The 21,802-nt window shown below is 49.5% G+C and overlaps 1 protein-coding gene across 1 annotated transcript in view; it reads right to left on the bottom strand.

Annotated features, from left to right (window-relative positions):
• Positions 1-21,802, bottom strand: part of LOC124005867 (neuronal PAS domain-containing protein 1-like) — a 59,659-nt gene that overhangs the window by 36,708 nt on the left and 1,149 nt on the right. The window contains exons 2-3 of the mRNA XM_046315493.1: positions 10,879-11,045; positions 9,257-9,495 (exon numbers count right to left, since the gene is read on the bottom strand). Coding sequence (XP_046171449.1) covers positions 9,257-9,495; positions 10,879-10,973 — 334 coding nt within the window. The 5' untranslated portion in view covers positions 10,974-11,045. The remainder of the gene's footprint in view (positions 1-9,256; positions 9,496-10,878; positions 11,046-21,802) is intronic.

Genomic DNA, 21,802 nt, shown 5'->3' with positions numbered 1-21,802 from the left:
TGACCTCGCCTTCTGGATGATAGCGGGGTGAACAGGCAGTGGTTCGGGTGGTTGATGTCCTTGATGATCTTTATGGCCTTCCTGTAACAACGGGTGGTGTAGGTGTCCTGGAGGGCAGGTAGTTTGCCCCCGGTGATGCGTTGTGCAGTCCTCACTACCCTCTGGAGAGCCTTACGGTTGAGGGCGGAGCAGTTGCCGTACCAGGCGGTGATACAGCCCGCCAGGATGCTCTCGATTGTGCATCTGTAGAAGTTTGTGAGTGCTTTTGGTGACAAGCCGAATTTCTTCAGCCTCCTGAGGTTGAATAGGCGCTGCTGCGCCTTCTTCACGACGCTGTCAGTGTGAGTGGACCAATTCAGTTTGTCTGTGATGTGTATGCCGAGGAACTTAAAACTAGCTACCCTCTCCACTACTGTTCCATCGATGTGGATAGGGGGTGTTCCCTCTGCTGTTTCCTGAAGTCCACAATCATCTCCTTAGTTTTGTTGACGTTGAGTGTGAGGTTATTTTCCTGACACCACACTCCGAGGGCCCTCACCTCCTCCCTGTAGGCCGCCTCGTCGTTGTTGGTAATCAAGCCTACCACTGTTGTGTCGTCCGCAAACTTGATGATTGAGTTGGAGGCGTGCGTGGCCACGCAGTCGTGGGTGAACAGGGAGTACAGGAGAGGGCTCAGAACGCACCCTTGTGGGGCCCCCGTGTTGAGGATCAGCGGGGAGGAGATGTTGTTGCCTACCCTCACCACCTGGGGGCGGCCCGTCAGGAAGTCCAGTACCCAGTTGCACAGGGCGGGGTCGAGACCCAGGGTCTCGAGCTTGATGACGAGCTTGGAGGGTACTATGGTGTTGAATGCCGAGCTGTAGTCGATGAACAGCATTCTCACATAGGTATTCCTCTTGTCCAGGTGGGTTAGGGCAGTGTGCAGTGTGGTTGAGATTGCATCGTCTGTGGACCTATTTGGGCGGTAAGCAAATTGGAGTGGGTCTAGGGTGTCAGGTAGGGTGGAGGTGATATGGTCCTTGACTAGTCTCTCAAAGCACTTCATGATGACGGAAGTGAGTGCTAGGGGCGGTAGTCGTTTAGCTCAGTTACCTTAGCTTTCTTGGGAACAGGAACAATGGTGGCCCTCTTGAAGCATGTGGGAACAGCAGACTGGTATAGGGATTGATTGAATATGTCCGTAAACACACCGGCCAGCTGGTCTGCGCATGCTCTGAGGGCGCGGCTGGGGATGCCGTCTGGGCCTGCAGCCTTGCGAGGGTTAACACGTTTAAATGTCTTACTCACCTCGGCTGCAATGAAGGAGAGACCGCATGTTTCCGTTGCAGGCCGTGTCAGTGGCACTGTATTGTCCTCAAAGCGGGCAAAAAAGTTATTTAGTCTGCCTGGGAGCAAGACATCCTGGTCCGTGACTGGGCTGGATTTCATCTTGTAGTCCGTGATTGACTGTAGACCCTGCCACATGCCTCTTGTGTCTGAGCCATTGAATTGAGATTCCACTTTGTCTCTGTACTGACGCTTAGCTTGTTTAATAGCCTTACGGAGGGAATAGCTGCACTGTTTGTATTCAGTCATGTTGCCAGACACCTTGCCCTGGTTAAAAGCAGTGGTTCGCGCTTTCAGTTTCACGCGAATGCTGCCATCAATCCACGGTTTCTGGTTAGGGAATGTTTTTATCGTTGCTATGGGAACGACATCTTCGACGCACGTTCTAATGAACTCGCACACCGAATCAGCGTATTCGTCAATATTCCCATCTGACGCAATACGAAACATGTCCCAGTCCACGTGATGGAAGCAGTCTTGGAGTGTAGAGTCAGCTTGGTCTGACCAGCGTTGGACAGACCTCAACGTGGGAGCCTCTTGTTTTAATTTCTGCCTGTAGGCAGGGATCAGCAAAATGGAGTCGTGGTCAGCTTTTCCGAAAGCCTTCAGTCCTAGTTTTGATTTACCTGCCTGTTTGCCTACCTGTGTGTGACCATTGCCTGCCTGTGACCACGGCTCCTGCCTTCTGCGAAGGCTAAATAAACACCTGCCGCGCTCTGCGCGTGAATCTACCCCTCAGTAATGGATACTCGGGGAGAAAAAGGTGTAGATTCACACGCAGAGGAATCGTGGTCACAGGTAGGGAAATAGGCAGGTGAATCAAAACTAGGACTGAAGGCTATAACTGGTTCTCACAAATGAGTCCGGAGACTGAGATCGCCATTGCAAAATGTTGATTATTTTTTTTATGGCCAACATTTGTTTGTGGATTTTGACGTGTGCTTGGGGTTATTGTCTTTCTGGAAGATCTACTAGAGGCCAAGTTTTATCCTCCTGGCAGAGACAACCAGGTTTTTGCCAAAAATGTCCTGGTACTGGGTAAAGTTCATGACTTCAACAAGTGTAACAGTATAACTTTCGTCCGTCTCCTCGCCCCTTGGACCCTCTGCACACATCAACAACTGACACCCACGAAGCATCGTTACCCATCGCTCCACAAAAGCCACGGCCCTTGCAGAGCAAGGGGAACCACTACTTCAAGGTCTCAGAGCAAGTGACGTCACCGATTGAAACGCTATTTACCACTGCTAACTAGCTAGCCATTTCACATCGGTTACACAACGGCCTCAAGGACCAGTGGAAGCAAAATAATCCCATAACATCAAAGATCCACCACCACATTTTACAGGAGGTTCGAGGTGATTTTCTGCTTATGCTTCCGTCTTTCGACGTCCAACCCACCACTGGTGTGAGTGGCCTGGTGTGAGTGGCCTGGTGTGAGTGGCCTGGTGTGAGTGGCCTGGTGTGAGTGGCCTGGTGTGCGTGGCCTGGTGTGAGTGGCCTGGTGTGAGTGGCCTGGTGTGAGTGGCCTGGTGTGCGTGGCCTGGTGTGAGTGGCCTGGTGTGAGTGGCCTGGTGTGAGTGGCCTGGTGTGAGTGGCCTGGTGTGCGTGGCCTGGTGTGAGTGGCCTGGTGTGAGTGGCCTGGTGTGAGTGGCCTGGTGTGAGTGGCCTGGTGTGAGTGGCCTGGTGTGAGTGGCCTGGTGTGAGTGGCCTGGTGTGCGTGGCCTGGTGTGAGTGGCCTGGTGTGAGTGGCCTGGTGTGAGTGGCCTGGTGTGAGTGGCCTGGTGTGCGTGGCCTGGTGTGAGTGGCCTGGTGTGAGTGGCCTGGTGTGAGTGGCCTGGTGTGCGTGGCCTGGTGTGAGTGGCCTGGTGTGCGTGGCCTGGTGTGCGTGGCCTGGTGTGCGTGGCCTGGTGTGCGTGGCCTGGTGTGAGTGGCCTGGTGTGCGTGGCCTGGTGTGAGTGGCCTGGTGTGAGTGGCCTGGTGTGAGTGGCCTGGTGTGCGTGGCCTGGTGTGCGTGGCCTGGTGTGCGTGGCCTGGTGTGAGTGGCCTGGTGTGAGTGGCCTGGTGTGCGTGGCCTGGTGTGCGTGGCCTGGTGTGCGTGGCCTGGTGTGAGTGGCCTGGTGTGCGTGGCCTGGTGTGCGTGGCCTGGTGTGCGTGGCCTGGTGTGAGTGGCCTGGTGCGCGTGGCCTGGTGCGCGTGGCCTGGTGTGCGTGGCCTGGTGTGAGTGGCCTGGTGTGAGTGGCCTGGTGTGCGTGGCCTGGTGTGCGTGGCCTGGTGTGCGTGGCCTGGTGTGAGTGGCCTGGTGTGAGTGGCCTGGTGTGCGTGGCCTGGTGTGAGTGGCCTGGTGTGCGTGGCCTGGTGTGAGTGGCCTGGTGTGCATGGCCTGGTGTGAGTGGCCTGGTGTGCATGGCCTGGTGTTAATGGTCCTGGTGTGCGTGGCCTGGTGTGAGTGGCCTGGTGTGTGTGGCCTGGTGTGCGTGGCCTGGTGTGCGTGGCCTGGTGTGTGTGGCCTGGTGTGCGTGGCCTGGTGTGAGTGGCCTGGTGTGAGTGGCCTGGTGTGCGTGGCCTGGTGTGCGTGGCCTGGTGTGCGTGGCCTGGTGTGCGTGGCCTGGTGTGCGTGGCCTGGTGTGTGTGGCCTGGTGTGAGTGGCCTGGTGTGCGTGGCCTGGTGTGAGTGGCCTGGTGTGCGTGGCCTGGTGTGCGTGGCCTGGTGTGCGTGGCCTGGTGTGCGTGGCCTGGTGTGAGTGGCCTGGTGCGCGTGGCCTGGTGTGCGTGGCCTGGTGTGCGTGGCCTGGTGTGAGTGGCCTGGTGTGAGTGGCCTGGTGTGAGTGGCCTGGTGTGCGTGGCCTGGTGTGCGTGGCCTGGTGTGAGTGGCCTGGTGTGAGTGGCCTGGTGTGCATGGCCTGGTGTGCATGGCCTGGTGTGAGTGGCCTGGTGTGCGTGGCCTGGTGTGAGTGGCCTGGTGTGCATGGCCTGGTGTGAGTGGCCTGGTGTGCATGGCCTGGTGTTAATGGTCCTGGTGTGCATGGCCTGGTGTGAGTGGCCTGGTGTGCAAGGCATGAAAACAGAGCTCTTTGGGCACGCACACCAGGCCACGCACACCAGGTCTAAGATCCCTCCCAATGTGTCCTCCAATCTCGTTAAAACATTTCAGAAAATGACTCAGTGAAAGTTATTGAAAACTGGGGTGGCAATCATTTTTGAGAAAAAAATACTACTTGTTAAAAAAGTATATTTCTCTGAGGAATTGTTTAAAATAATATAATTGTCCATTTTTTTAAGCATACAGATATAACTCAGTGTTTCTTTATTTTGCTCATATTTATCAAAGGTGCCAATCATTTTGGACCTGTAGATCACCACATGTGGTTCATCTCTTTCTTTTTCTCTTTCTTTTACTCAAGTTTGCTTAGTTGTCGTTTCATATGGCTTTTCATCACCTAGCAACTTCTTTACTGAACTCCAATTTTGAGAGTGTGTGTGTGTGCGTGTTTGTATGAGTGTGTGCGTGTGCGTGTGTGTGTGAGTGTGTGTGTTACCCCTGTGAGAACAGACAGGGTTTGAGACGACAGACAGGAGAGAAAGAGCAACCATAATCGCAACGTCCTTCTCCACCGCAATTATCCTCTCACTCTGCAATCCTTCGCTCCCTCCCTCCCTCTCTCTCTCCCTGTTTCTCTTTCACTGTTGCTCCCTCCCTCCCTCTCTCTCTCCCTGTTTCTCTTTCACTGTCGCTCCCTCACTTCTTCCGCGGTCGAACATAATTTGAGTGCAATTAACTTCCCTTAAAAGCCACCGCTGCTTTAAACGTCGAGAATTAGGTGGGAGGCAGACATGGAGAAAGTGAGGGAGAGCGACGGAGGAGAAGTGATGAGGAGACAGTAAGACGGAGAGAGAGAAAGAGGGAGAGAGGACAGAGACAGACAGAGAGAGACAGAGAAGTGGGAGTCAAGAGACAGCAAGAGAGAGCGAGAGACAGAAAGAGGTGAGTTTGACCTCACAACCAGTGACAGAATATTCCTTCCGATTGGTCCGTGGCTTCTGTTTCGGTGTCTTCAGAAGATCTTAGAGGCTCGTGTTGTGGAGTCAGCGTGTTCTGTCATTAGACTAAATCTCTACAATATTGTCAAACTTGCCAAATACTGGGATGCTTCGGGAAAATAGACAGGTCAACATTTGGCATTTCTACAGGGTGGAAGTCATATCTGAAAGAGAGATTCTCTCTCAAAAGCTCAAATCACCCGTGCATATACAGTAGTCTTGAATAATACATGAAATTAAAGGTTCAGGACTAATGCACTCCACTGGAGACCCAACCTACACCACACACACACACACACACACACACACACACACACACACACACACACACACACACACACACACACACACACACACACACACACACACACACACACACACACACACACACACACACACACACACACACACACACACACACACACACACACACACATAATGGGTGAAAAATCATCACTATACATCTTTGAGAGATTTTACTTTTCCTCAGCTGGTTCTCTCCCTTTCTACCACTCCTTCGTTTTCGTCAACCACCACCCATCCATATATCTCTCTCCTTCTCTTCCCGCTCCCTCGCTGTGTGAAGGTCATGCAATTGATTTTCCCCTGTCTATTCATTTTTCAAGATTGGCTTTGAAACGTGGGAAGCAGACAAAAACCACACTACCACCCCCCCATCCCCTCTCTCGCTTACCACCGTGGCCCTCACCCACCCCAACCCCCACTGCCCAACCCCCGGGATGAGGAGAGGGGAATGACAGAGGAGGGACGCCACCGCAAGAGTCCCCTTCGGGATTCCGTCTGGACACGTAATTCCACATTCCTACAGTGGAATTGCAGCCATGCATCACACTGTAGGTACTCCAATGTCTAACTACAGGCACCGTGATGCAGCAGCAGGGTTTGGGGTTTAGAGGTTTTTGGACCCGTGGCGAAATGGACCTGGAGCCTTCCCGCCCAGACCCGATATGCATTAATTAAATATTCAAACATAGAGACCCATTTCGAACGGACCCGAGGACAACTAGACCCGTTCCGTATAGACTTGGTCGGATCCAGACTTGGTTCGATACGAATGAGGGAAGCAGCAGACAATAGGAGGAGCGAGAGAGAGTTGCCACTCTAGCAGGTGGGGGAGAGGCCGTACTGTGAGTGAGTGGCACAGGGAGCAGGGAGGGAGAGACGAGAGAAGAGAGACAGCAACCAATCAAGCTGCTTCGATGCTATAGTAGACTGATAGCTGCCATAGCTAGGTTATTTATCACCAAATGGGATTACATAGTCACTATCGTGACTGCATCAAACCGGGAGTAGCTAGTTAAGCTAGCTAACATTAGTTGGCTATGCTAATTGAGGCCTACAGTTACAAATAGCAACAACTCCATTCATAATATTAACCTCTCTTGGGTAGGGGGCAGTATTTTCACCTCCGGGTGAAAAGCGTGCCCAAAGTAAACTGCCTGTTACTCAGGCCCAGAAGATAGGATATGCATATAATTGGTAGATTTGGATAGGAAACACTCAATCATTTCTAGAACTGTTCAAATAATGTCTGTGAGTATAACGGAACTGATATGGCAGGCAAAACCCAGAGGACAAACCATCCAGGGGCAAAAAATTGAGGTCATAGGATTTTCCAATTGTTTTCTATGGGATACCCTTATTATTAGGAACCTGGTTGCAGTTCCTATGGCTTCTTTTTCTTTGGAGAAATGAAGAAGTAGTCCTATTCATTGTAAGTGTCTCTCCAGGTGGACTCTACTGTTTTGGTGTGCGTTGGACGTTGTCTTTATCCGGTATTAGAAACAGTTTATTCCGTCTTAAATTTGATCGATTGTTTACGTTTTAGGGTACCTGAGGTTGGATTAGGAACATTGTTACCTGAGTTTGGATTAGGAACGTTGATACCTGAGGTTGGATTAGGAACGTTGTTACCTGAGGTTGGATTAGGGACGTTGTTACCTGAGGTTGGATTAGGAACGTTGATACCTGAGGTTGGATTAGGAACGTTGTTACCTGAGGTTGGATTAGGAACGTTGATACCTGAGGTTGGATTAGGAACGTTGATACCTGAGGTTGGATTAGGAACATTGTTACCTGAGGTTGGATTAGGAACGTTGTTACCTGAGGTTGGATTAGGAACGTTGATACCTGAGGTTGGATTAGGAACGTTGTGACGTTATTCTGAATTCTGGGTCCCAGGTCGGGTGACAATTATTCGGGCAGCAGGAGGATGATCTCCATTCCAGCGTCATGCCAAAAATGTGTGGGCGTCATAATTTCATGTTTTCCCGAATGCTTGTGAATAGAATATAATTGCTTATTTTTTTATTAACGTGCAGTCAAAGGAGAACTAGACTGTCATTGTTCGTAAGGCAAGTGATATCGATGTTCACGTCTTACACAGTATCAATGTGATATCATGGGTTTGTCTCATTTCAGGAGGACTTGCTGAGAGTAACGGACACACACACACACACACACTTGTGCAAAAAATGATAACGCACCATCACAGACAAACCATTGACACACCCCACACACATACACACGCACTCCTCACAGATGCTCTTATAAAATGCGCGCGTGCACACACACGCGGACAAACACACACACACGCGCGTGCGCGCTTGTACACACACACACACACACCTAATTGTAGCTGAGTTGTTTCCCCTCTGTAATAGTAGCAATTAGACAACCCTCATAATCACACTCTCCTTGTTATATAGCTCATTTCTGTAATTACAAATTGCACCAATAGGCTCCCCCTTCCTTTGTGTCCTCTCTCTGTCTCCCTGTCTTTGTGCAGCTCTGTCTGTGTCTCTCTCTGTTTCAATGTCTCTCTGTGTCTCTCTCTGTTTCAATGTCTCTCTGTGTCTCTCTCTGTTTCAATGTCTCTCTGTGTCTCAATGTCTCTCTGTGTCTCTCTGTGTCTCAATGTCTCTCTGTGTCTCAATGTCTCTCTGTGTCTCTCTGTTTCAATGTCTCTCTGTGTCTCAATGTCTCTCTGTGTCTCTCTCTGTTTCAATGTCTCTCTGTGTCTCTCTGTGTCTCTCTCTGTTTCAATGTCTCTCTGTGTCTCTCTCTGTTTCAATGTCTCTCTGTGTCTCTCTCTGTTTCAATGTCTCTCTGTGTCTCTCTCTGTTTCAATGTCTCTCTCAACCTCTCTGCCTGCTCTCTCTATGTTTCTCTCTGTCTCTCTCAACCTGTCTGTCTGTCTGTCTCTCAACCTGTCTGTCTGTCTGTCTGTCTGTCTGTCTGTCTGTCTGTCTGTCTGTCTGTCTGTCTGTCTGTCTGTCTGTCTGTCTGTCTGTCTGTCTGTCTGTCTGTCTGTCTCTGTCTGTCTCTGTCTGTCTCTGTCTGTCTGGCTCTCTGTCTGGCTCTCTGTCTGTCTGTCTCTCTGTCTCTCTGTCTGTCTGTCTGTCTCTGTCTGTCTGTCTGTCTGTCTCTGTCTGTCTGTCTGTCTGTCTCTCTCTCTCTCTGTCTCTGTCTCTCTCTCTCTCTCTCTCTCTCTCTCTCTCTCTCTCTCTCTCTCTCTCTCTCTCTCTCTCTCTCTCTCTGTCTCTGTCTCTGTCTCTGTCTCTCTCTGTCTCTCACTCCCTGTGTGTCTCTCTCTGTCTCTCACTCCCTGTGTGTCTCTCTCTGTCTCTCTCTCTCCATTTCTCTTTTCTGCGATGAGGGGGAGCTCAATAAGGTGTACTAGGTGAAGTGATGTGTGTGTCTGCGAGGTGCATTGGGTAAGAGAGGGACTACATAAAATAGTATAGTGCTGTTACAATGCTGATACACCTACAGTACAATTTGTCAAATGCTTTTGTTGCAGCATCGGAGACTGAGTTTTCCAGTCATTTCAGGTTAAGATCATGGGTAAGGCAAGGGTGAGGGCTCACCTTTGCTGCAGTGGTTCTCTCCTTCCAGCAGGGGGCACCAGGGCGGGTCTCCCTGGCTGGCGAAGGTGCGCATGTGCAAGTAGCTGATGGTGAGGCGGATGACCGAGGCCTTGTCCAGCTGGCTGGTGATGGCCCCGGGGAGAGGGAGCATCTTGGCCAGCTCAAAGAACTCAAAGTTCTCCTTGCCGCGACGGGAACGAGCGGCATTACGAGACTTCTCCTTCCGCAGGTTCTGCAAACTGGAGGAGGAGAGGAAAGGACCGGGGGAGAGGGGAGAGGGGAGAGATAGCAAAGAGAAGGTAGAGGAGAATTCTAAGTGAAAAGGGTGTGTGGTTCATGCCAAAACCTCGAAATGAAAAAGCATCCTAATTGAACACAGAATGAGCACCTGTGGCTTGGTCGTGTACGCTGACGATGACCCGAGAATAGTCCTTTAAAAAGGCATATAATGACACCCGCAATCTTAGTGAACCAATCTCAATTCTAATTTGTCTCCAGCAGATTGTACGTCTGTGTAATTACAGACGGAAAGTGCTCTGTCTACCAGGCTCTATTCCCCTGTCCCACTGGTACACACATGACTATTACACAGCACAGCTAGTGCTTCTGCTTCCAACACACACGCACACGCACACACACAGACACTAGCATCCACACTCTCTTTCTGTCCCTCGCTGTCTCACACACAGCCATGCGACTGGCTGGCAGGTTCCGGGCTGCAGCGGTGATTGAGTGATCAATGGGAGGAGGAGGGGCCGTGTGGCAGAGGGGGGCCTGGGCTCAGGTAGCCTGTCTCTCTGATTGGGTATCGACTCCCCTCAATGGGGCCTGAGTGGTAGAATTATGTTGTCACGGCGACTCCACAGTTTGTGTCTGTGGTAGAATGAAGAAACAGCTCCTGCGTGTCTGTGACATCGATTCTCATTCCGGGCCTGCAGACTGCCTGCCACGGGAGGGAGGGTGTGTGTGTGTGTTTGTGTGATAGAGAGAGAGCAATAGCGAGAGTGTTGTGTGTACGCATGTTTCCATGTGTGTGTGTGTGTGTGTGTGTGTGTGTTATTGCATGCGTGTGTGTGGTATTTGTCCTAATCAGCCAACACATCCGTGTTTCCCCAGTCGGTCTGTGTTCTCCAGGGTGTGTAAACAGCTGTGTTTGGAATAGCTCTGTCCTCCACAATGTCTCATTATTATACGAGCTCAACTCGCCAGAGAGGACAATCAATACTCACCCATTGATTCTGCTTAGTTTTTATATCCGCCTATAAATGACCGTCCATTAATAATTCCAGCCAAATGTACGTAATCTCCCACTAAGGGAAAGGGATTAACAGCCATGACACCCAAGGCTACAGAGCAATAAGCATTTTACTATACAGTAGGGTGTGTGAGAGGGGCTGTGTGGATGTGATCGTTTAGAATATGAGTAAGTGTTTGTGTGTGTTAGCACTCCCTATGCAATGCTAATGTGTGTGTGTGTGTGTGTGTGTGTGTGTGTGTGTGTGTGTGTGTGTGTGTGTGTGTGTGTGTGTGTGTGTGTGTGTGTGTGTGTGTGTGTGTGTGTGTGTGTGTGTGTGTGTGTGTGTGTGTGTGTGTGTGTGTGTGTGTGTGTGTGTGTTTCTCACCAGGGCAGGGTGGGGGGTTTGGCTAGTAGTCCCTGTAGGAAGTCCCATTCCACGCTCACACACTTTCCCTCGCTGACGAACGGCATGGTCGCCATCCTCCAATCACACGCAGCCGCCACCTCTAACGCAGGCTGCGATTGGCCGAGGCTGTGACAGGCTCAGACCCCCTGCAGTAGTGAGGAAGAGAGAGAAAGACAGAGACACAGAGAGAGACAGAAAGAGAGAGAGAGAGAGCGAGAGCGAGAGAGAGAGAGAGAGAGAGAGAGAGAGAGAGAGAGAGAGAGAGGGAGAAAGAGAGAGAGGGAGAAAGAGAGAGAGATAGAGCGAGGGAGGAATAATTATGCTTAGTTAGGTGTACATTTCTCTAATAAAAGCTTTTAAGAACGTCCAGCGTGCTAAAAAAGCCATTCACTACAGAAGTCTCACTCCAGTTACCAAAGACAGGGCAAAGCAGACCCCCTTCCCCCAATTCCCCTGCCTCCCCACACACACACACACACACACCCTCTGGCTCCCAGTTCTACCAGCGGTGCCAGTTGGCTGGCCTCCCTCTCCCCTCCCCCTCCGTGCGCTGGTGACCTTTTAAAGGTCAGCGTGGCCTGCAGCAGCCTGGTGTCCTGCCCTGCGGCCAGAGATAACCTCACTACCGCTGGGTCAACACTATCATGGGAGGGGAAGAATAATAGGCAGAATAGGGTCAGGCTGGGGTCGGGAGCTGGGATATGGGGAGCCAGACCTGACTTTGACATTTCAATGAAATGCCTTTCTATTCAATCTAAAAATGTTGCGTCATTTGGTGAGATGTTTCAGTCGTCTGTCCTCAAGAGGATACTTTCAAGTGCATTTTTACACGACTGTGACAGTTCCCAGCCCGGCATCACATCAGTGTACAATCTCATTGTTACACACTGTCCCTGGGTCGTGTGTAACAATGACATTGTACATCACCTTCCCCAACCTGGCTGAGCACATTGCATTGTGTGAGGGGGAAATAAAAGTCACACAATTGATCTCCCCCCACACACACACACACACACACACACACACACACACACACACACACACACACACACACACACACACACACACACACACACACACACACACACACACACACACACACACACACACACACACACACACACACACAACCCCTCTGTCTCGTACCTGTATGTTTATCTCTTAATTGACCCAATCTGTCCTTATCTAATCTGAGTCTCTATCGGCCGTGCGTCCCTATCTCTAAAGACAGAAGCCAGGCAGCACATCAGCAGTGGCGTGGGCCGTAATGGACGGTAATTATTCAATCAGCTTCATAACCTTGTCGCAGGTTGGGGATGCCACTAATGCACTCTCCCAAATGGACCGCGGCAAAGGCCTCCGACTGCAAATGCTCTCGACAGCGCCGCCACCACTGTGTCATCTGCGGATGCTTACTGAAAACAACGGAAGCTTATTGCGATATAGAACAGGCTCTCAAACACAACAACTTGACTTTGGTATACCGGCCGTAAAAGCATTACGGTGTCTGCATTGCCTACGTGTGCATCCAAAGAGAGCCCTGTGCGGGACATGTCCACGCAGGTGCTTACATCTGCGGGTACGTCTGTGTGATACCTCCTGCTGTGCTGCCCTGCTCTCTGCTCTGTGGCTGGCTCTCACGTCGACAGCCCGGGAGGGAGTGCGCTCACCACTTCCGAGCCTCTCCGTCGGTGGGTTGGTCGGCGTGTTAGTTAGTTCGCTTGGCTGCTCGGCTGTTTTGTTTTCAGCGGGGGACGTTTAATTAGGGCCTCCAGCTGTCAGAGGTTCGTTAAAAACGCCCCGACCCTCCCTACAGAGCTCTGGCTGGGGGAGTCGGGCAAATGAACACATTTAAGGCAAACAGCACGCAGACAGTTGCCTGCTGGAATGCCACTGGCTCCCCAGGCTACAGAGAAATGGCTGTTTTATGCCTCACATGTCTCCCCTGGAGCCCCATAGAAGACCTGGCCAGGGTTGGCGGGAGCTGGGTCCAAATACCAGCTAAGACCCCCAGCCACTACACTGGACACCCCAGGGAATAGAATAGAATAGGAGAGGATATAATAAAAGAGAAGGGAACAGAATGTTTGGAGTCCTTAAAAAATAAATGAGTCGCCACTTTAGCCGGCTAACATTGGCCCGTGCAGCGATATTTTGTTATTTAACGAGTTGGCAAGCTAAGAACAAATTCTTATTTTACAATGACCCCGGCCAAACCCAGACGGCGCTGGGCCAATTGTGCGCCGCCCTATGGGACTTCCAATCCCGGCCGGATGTGAAGCAGGCTGGATTGGAACCAGGCACTGCAGTGATGCCCCTAGCACCGATATACGGTGTCTTAGACCACTGCGCCAACTCGGGAGTCCCAAAGTTAGACCGCAGGCTTTGACACTGGGAAAGACAACAGCCGCACGCCTCTCCTTATCTTCCCCTTACCCCTCTTTCTGCTCCTCTTACCACAATGAAATACTGCCTGTCTGTCTGCTTTTAAATGTTCACTATGCGGTATGACTAGTCCCTCAACCTCCCGACGGGACAGCTGTTTCCCATCTCGCAAAAGGAGAGAAAGTGGGCGACCGTAGAGGTGTGGAAATGTCCAAACTGGTACAGAGGCAAAAACCCATCCATATCAATGTAGACTAGAGGAGTATTTGACTTATAGTTTCTTCCGGGGTTATTATCAGATCGGTGAATAGACCTTGATGAGTGGCTGGAGTGTCTATAGTTTCAGTATTCTGGTCTTCCATGGCCTCGCCTGCTCATTATTCCACCACACGGCTGATGGTGGTACATTTGGAAGTCAGATGTTTCGCTATTTACTTATTGTTCAACTGCTGATCGGTCCCCGGCTGCACTTGATCGCTGGACATGATGACTTCTCTCTCTCTCTCTCTCTCTGGTTCGGTATTCCGGTCCTCAGACGGCAAGCCACCCCCACATCGAAGCGCCGGCTCCGGCTGACCTTGACAACTCCGGATCAAGGTTCTCTCCAACTCTCCAGGGCTGAAGCGCTTCCCTCCTCCCTGTCCTCCCCAACCACCAGCCGGGTCATTAATTATATAATGGAATCAATACGCTGTTAGATTAAACAAGACTGACCCTGCCCACCCCCAGGTATCGTCACGGCAATGAGGAGGAAAGGAGGAAAGGAGGGATGGAACGGAACGAACGGTGTGGCCACGAGGGAACAAGAGCAGTTGGGGTTGACCATTCCTAAACAGGCCCTACCTATAGCTGAATGACCACTGAACCAAGAGATCTACTGTGGAACCTTCCAGAGAGAAGGATGGATGGAGAGGACGGGGGTGGATGGCGATGGAGATGGACAGATAAAGATAGAGAGAGGGATGGGTGTAGAGAACGAGAGACGGGAGAGATAGAGAGAGGGGTGGAGAGAACGAGAGACGGGAGAGATAGAGAGAGGGGTGGAGAGAGAGGAAAAAGGAAGAGAGGGAGGTGCGCTAGTGTTCACGTCTGCTAATCGATAGCTCTCTCCCTCCTCCTCGTTCATTTCATAGGGGCCTCAGTAGGCTTTCTTTGATGTCCTAGTCCTCACGGACACGCCGCAACAGAAAATCCATGCTTTTCCACGATGATGATCCACCGTGGGGCTGGAGCGCTGAGATAGCATGGTAATACTGTATGGGGACACTGTCAACATGCCGCAGACCCACTTTAACAGCCGTACATGAAAGTAGCCCTGACGGCCGGGAGATGAATATCAGAGAGCAGCCTAAGCAGCATAGATATACAGAAGAATAGGTCAAGGCTTTATGAACGTAACGAAAGGTGCGATATCAAGTTGAAGTGGAACTTGTGAGTCAGAACTGGGAGAAAATCAACAAAGATCTCCTAAACCGTCCGAAAGGAAAAGAGAAAGGACTTGGGGAGATTAGAGCGAGAGATGCATAATGATGCTGTACCTACGCATTGTTATCTGGGAACAGTTTTAGAAGAGAGACACTAAATCCACTTCCCTCGGGCAGGGAGAACATCACCACTGACCTCTAAATAACCACATGCCATAGCCCAGCACACAGTGTAACGTGCGGGGGTGACTCATAACCCCGCAGTTATATACGCGGGTTTAGAGTCATGGAATATTGTGTGGGTGAAGGGCGGGTAGGTGGCGAGCGGTTTGAATTTTTAAAAATCCTTAAACGTACAATTGTTGTGCAATTCATATCTATAGGCCACATTGACGTTTTTCATTCATTATTTTTATCTGGCATTCGTGCACAAGTATGTTTAGAACCTAACTGCTTGCGCCCACCAGATACACCCCAATCGCCAAATGCTTTTGGGAACGGGAACTATTCGGCACATTTTCTGTATTTGCGGGTTTCAGATTTTCACTTTATCATGTATAGTCGGGCAGTTGTGGATGGGTTATTCGCACACGCGGGTGGGTGCGGGTGAACCAACAAGCTGACCTGTGCATCACCAGCACACAGGGTCACACACACATGCATACAGTATGCGCGCACACACACACACACACACACACACACACACACACACACACACACACACACACACACACACACACACACACACACACACACACACACACACACACACACACACACACACACACACATTAACATATACATACTGTACATTCAAATAGAAATACATGTATACAAAGGTCAGAGAGTTCAGTCCAGTATCAGTGGCTTATAAGGGTTGTATAAGTTGTGTAGATGTGTCCAGTGCATAATGGATTTCAGTGTACCTGCCCTGTATTTGGTTACATGCATGTCTATTTACGTTGTCTGTTCTTTCTTGGCAGGTGTACTGGTCTGTGTTTTTGTGGGGGCAGTATGTAAGAGAGAGCGAGAATATTTACGTAATTTCTTGAGTGTGTGTATATGTACAGTGTCCTTTTATGTACAGTACAATTTTTTAAAGAGAGTGTGTTTGAATATCCTCAGTGCATTTATACTGAACAAAAATGTGAACGCAACATGTAAAGTGTTGGTCCCATGTTTCATGAGCTGAAATAAAAGATACCAGAAATGTTCCATACACACGAAAAGCTTATTCCTCTAAAATATTGTGGACAATTTTGTTTACATCCCTGTTTGTGAGTATTTCTCCTTTGCCGAGATAATACGTCCACCTGACAGGTGTGGCATATCAAGAAGCTGATTAAACAGCAGAATCATTACACAGGTGCACCTAATGCTGGGGACAATAAAAGGCCACTCTAAAATGCGCCGTTTTGTCACACGATGCCACCAGATGTCTCACGTTTTGAGGGTGTGTGCAAATGACATGCTGACTGAAGGAATGTCCACCAGAGCTGTTGCCAGAGAATTGAATGTTCATTTCTCTACCATAAGCTGCCTCCAATGTCGTTTTAGAGAATGTAATCCATAGAACGGTCCTTTGGAGGAAGGATTGTTTATACATATGAGAAATGTGTATCTAAAAGCAGAATTGAAAAATAATTGATCAAAGTTTATGACATTTTGGCATTACCCAGGCCTCGTTTAAGACTCCATAATGCTTCATCTGTAGGTGCTACAAAGCAAACATTGGTATCATATGAAGCTTTACCGCTTGCTCTGTAATAGGAGAAGTATTTTGATTTCAATAAGCATTTTTTTGCATACATTTATGAATGTATAAAAATATAAACATGAACATTTTTCAATATATTGCTGAAAATAATATATTCTACAGGCATATCAAATGTACAGAGTGTCGATCTCTACTAGTTTTACAGTTATGGCCCATTTTATACAGAGAAATTGGTAACCTCCTCCTTTTACTTGTATCATTGCACATCCTGCAAGTCACCGCAAACATTTTGAATCCATTTTCACATTCCCTCTGTTGGTAATGCTTAAGTAGGGTGTGTTCGTAAATTCCCTCTGGAGTGCCAGAGTGCACTCAGAGTGCACTCTGGGCGTTCCTAAATTCGGAGCTTTGTCAGATTGTCCGTTTGTAAATGAAGAGCTTTTGGCTTTCGAAGCCTTCAGAGCACACACTGGACGCTCTGGCCCGAGGAGTAGGGGTTGATCCGAAAGCACCCAAGCTAACTGGCTAAAGTTGGCTAGCTTTACTAGCTACTTCCGGACTCAAACACCTCACTCTGACCGTTTTACTCGCCCTAGCAGAGGTGGCGAGGCTGTTTTCATGTTGTCACGAGCGTTGGTGACTAACTGTGCTACTGGCAACAATTTTATTACGTTTTTTTTTGTTGCCTACATTTACTGACACCGGTCATATCAGTTATTCTGCTCTCTGGTACACTCAGACTGAGAGTGCTCAGAAATCAGAATAGATAGCCAGAGTGAATTTACGAAGAGAGTAGAGTATTAGGTTCAACACTATATAAAAAAAACATTTGTTAACGTTATGTTTATGTCTTTAAATTTTCAAAAATGAATGTTAAAAGAAAGTAGTTGAAATCGAAACACTAACACATATGGAAAGCTTGCTCTGTGAAAGATGCAACGCTACGGACAGTTAAAGGAGGCCCGGCGAAGGCAATGTCAACTTCTGATCAACTATCTCTCCATTATGCTTTTAGATACATGTCCAAATGTACAGTATGTGTCAACGATCCTTCCTCCAAAGACCTACAGATTCTACAGATTACATTTAGTGAAAATCCCCCCAAACGATGGTCCTCTGGGTTGCGTGATGCGCATTTTCCCACCAGAGAGGTATTTAGATCAAATTGACTTGTTGCGGATTAAAGGCTGTGGGTGATGACAAAAGTGCACGTAAAAATAACATGTACCGAATAAAAAGGTATTTGGGTTTCCATCGCATTTTCAACTCTACTGATGGTTTTGTCACAAACAAAATGGTGTTATATGGTACAGGGGATGAGCCCATTCTGGTCTAGGGACGTGCGCTCTAGCCAACAGCTCACAGATACAGTGCAAGTGTAGCCTACGTGATGACCCCACCTCTTTAAGGAATACCTAGGATAGGATAAAGTAATCCTTCTCACCCCCCCCCCCCCTTAAAAGATTAGGATGCACTATTGTAAAGTGGCTGTTCCACTGGATGTCACAAGGTGAATGCACCAATTTGTAAGTCGCTCTGGATAAGAGCGTCTGCTAAATGACTTAAATGTATGAGATTATTACGGACAAAGGATGATATATTTTGGGGTCAAACGGCAGCCAAGCATCGATCATCATGTGCAGAAACGACAGAGCCGGCTTCATTAAAGGCAGCAACGGAATAACAGAAATCCAGGGCTAGAATTGCACCGGAACTTCTTCATGTTCTTCTTCATCATGTTCATCGTAACTTCTTTTATCTGTAGTGTAATCAACTGCAGCTTTCCCACTTCCTAGTGGGAGCCTGGGAGGACCACACAAGATATCATTACTGCAATATGATGGTAATTATATCAATATTTGCACGTCAATACATTTCCGCTGGCATTTCTCGCATGATTCCTTTTACAGACGCAAAAAGATCCCACCTTGTCCAGGGAATGTCGTTTTATCGACATTTGGAGAGTTTACCGACACATTTGCTGTTTCCATCAGGCTAGTTGTGACATTTTTTAATGTACAGGGTACAGGAAATGACCAAAATACAGGAAACACCAACATAGAGTGTCTTAATAGGGCGTTGGGCCATGATGAGCTACCAGAACAGCTTCAATGTGCCTTGGCATCGATTCTACAAGCATATGGAACTCTACCACGGGAAATGCAATCATTTGGTGTTTTGTTGATGGTGGTGGAAAACGCTGTCTCAGGCGCCGCGCCTGGAATCTCCCACAAGTGTTCAAAAGGGTTGAGATCTGGTGACCGAGACGGCCAGGGCATATGGTTTACATCGTTTTCATGCTCATCCAACCGTTCAGTCGTGCCCTGTGGATGGGGGGGCATTGTCATGCTATGGGAGCATAGCCATGGTAGCCAGAATAATGGCCAAAATGATGGCCCGCCCTACATTTTTTTGTACACGACCCTAAGCATGATGGGATGTTAATTGCTTAACTAACTCACATGTGTGGAAGCACCTGCTTTCAAAAAACGTTACATCCCCCATTTCCTCAAGGGATTCTATGACTATGGCAATTACCTGTATACATGTGTGCGTCCGTGTGTGTGTATGCGCGTGTGTGCGTGGGTGTGTATGCGCGTGTGTGCATCCGTGCTTGTGTATGTGCGTGTGTGCACGTGTCCGTCCGTTGTGTGCGCGTATGTATGTGTGTGTGTGTGTGTGTGTGTGTGTGTGTGTGTGTGTGTGTGTGTGTGTGTGTGTGTGTGTGTGTGTGTGTGTGTGTGTGTGTGTGTGTGTGTGTGTGTGTGTGTGTGTGTGTGTGTGTGTGGGTAAATCTCCGGGCCGCTGGCTCCCTGCAGGGCAGTGTGTGAATGACAGCAGGGGCTATGTAAGGAGCCACAGCGGGACAGAGTGGACAGACTGACCGGAGATCAGGTCAGCAGAGTGTGACACTAAACGCATCTCACTGACACTGAGCTGACACCCTCTGTCACCGACGCAGACACTGTCTGTCAACGCAGCACACACACTTCTCCCGCTCGCTCGCTCGCTCTGTGTGTGTCAACAGTCAGACACCTCTGTGTGTGTGTCTATCTATCCTCTTTGACGGTGAGTCAACAGTCAAACAAACCAGAACGTCTACCCGCCTGTCTACATGTCTTCCTCATTTCCGACGCTAAAGAAAGTCTTCAGAAAAGAGCGTGTCGATGACCACCCGAGAGTCTTCAACCACGTCTTTCCCCATCCACGACTACCAACACCATCCCCGTGTCAACCACGTCTTTCCCCATCCACGACTACCAACGCCATCCCCGTGTCACAACCACGTCTTTCCCCATCCACGACTAACAACGCCTTCCCCGTGTCACAACCACGTCTTTCCCCATCCACGACTACCAACGCCATCCCCGTGTCACAACCACGTCTTTCCCCATCCACGACTACCAACGCCATCCCCGTGTCAACCACGTCTTTCCCCATCCACGACTACCAACGCCATCCCCGTGTCAACCACGTCTTTCCCCATCCACGACTACCAACGCCATCCCCGTGTCACAACCACGTCTTTCCCCATCCACGACTACCAACGCCATCCCCGTGTCACAACCACGTCTTTCCCCATCCACGGCTACCAACGCCATCCCCGTGTCACAACCACGTCTTTCCCCATCCACGACTACCAACGCCATCCCCGTGTCACAACCACGTCTTTCCCCATCCACGACTACCAACGCCATCCCCGTGTCACAACCACGTCTTTCCCCATCCACGGCTACCAACGCCATCCCCGTGTCACAACCACGTCTTTCCCCATCCACGACTACCAACGCCATCCCCGTGTCACAACCACGTCTTTCCCCATCCACGACTACCAACGCCATCCCCGTGTCACAACCACGTCTTTCCCCATCCACGACTACCAACGCCATCCCCGTGTCACAACCACGTCTTTCCCCATCCACGGCTACCAACGCCATCCCCGTGTCACAACCACGTCTTTCCCCATCCACGGCTACCAACGCCATCCCCGTGTCACAACCACGTCTTTCCCCATCCACGACTACCAACGCCATCCCCGTGTCAACCTGTCAGGTCTATAATATCCAACCCTCTCAGACCCCTTTCACTGCAATAACTGTTGAAGGTTTTAGTTGGTTGACACGTTTTTCAACAGAGCCAAATATATCACGGCCCGGTTGCCAGGGATGATCCCTCCACCGTATTAGGAAAACATTTCAGGTCGTTTTCTCTGGTGCAGAAGAGGGACAGGGTCAAGAATGTCAAACAGAAAAATCAAAGAAGACAAGTGCTGGTTTGAACACGGTCAACAAGGACTAACATGAGCTATTACTGATTGATCGAGACAATGCGCGTCTTCTCCTTTCAGAGCCTACAGGAACGAGTGACGCTGTTGAAACCGCCTTCCGCCTGTGTTGCCAATAACGCCCCGGGTTTTTGAAAGTTTTTTTTTTAAACGATACGGACACAACCGCCACAGCCCGAAAACATCTTCTAAGATCAACAGTCTTATTGTGGTCTATGGAGGGGTTATGCGACACTGGGTGGAGTGATTTCTCCTTGCACCTGCGGTGACTGAGCAGGTGGAGCCCTGCAGATGGTGATGGTGCTGCTATACCTCACAGCACTCTCGCACAGAAACAGTCAATTGCTGTCAACAAACAGCACGCTCCACGAAGGCAGACCAGGGACATACACGCCTGGGTAAAAACACTGGTCCCCGAGGTTGTTTGCGCACACACACACACACAAACACACCCATACGGACATATACAAACGCATTATTGCGCACACGCACACACACACATACACGCGCACACATATTTGTTTGTTAATGCACCACTCTGTCTTCCCTAAGTCACCCTTCCCCGCCTCCCTTTTATGTAGTTGTGCTGTGCCTCTACAAACACACGGCGAGCAGCGCCTTAGACAAATGACACGCGTAGTCGACCATAAAATACCTTGTGATCCCTGTTCTATTGTATGGTGTGATTATAGAATAGCATTGGCGATATATGTACTATTTTGCCATTAGGCACCAGATTACACAGGCATTTTGTTACAGTCAATTAGGGCCACCTGCTGTTCGTGCCCTAAAGAACTACAATCATCCATCCAGCCAACTGGGCTTTTCTCTCGTTCCTTCACAGCAACCTACTGATACTTCTTATTCTGAACGAGGCACAGAAGACAGGTAATGTCATGGAAATGATGCTTTTCACGGCTGAAGAACATGACATCGTTTATAAATATATATTCTTTCAACGATGTCTTAATGATAACAATAGTAATACATGTTGACCTTTCTGGCAGAAAGTCAACAACTTAGGAAGCAAGTACTTCGCTTATGCCTTGTTGAGCCAGCAACTTTTATCCAGTTTATTTGAATAAATACACA

Source organism: Oncorhynchus gorbuscha, linkage group LG19 (assembly GCF_021184085.1).
Source record: "Oncorhynchus gorbuscha isolate QuinsamMale2020 ecotype Even-year linkage group LG19, OgorEven_v1.0, whole genome shotgun sequence".
NCBI classification, from domain to species: Eukaryota; Metazoa; Chordata; class Actinopteri; order Salmoniformes; family Salmonidae; genus Oncorhynchus; species Oncorhynchus gorbuscha.
Note: the sequence above shows the minus strand (reverse complement) of the source record. Positions and strands in the feature narration are given on the sequence as shown.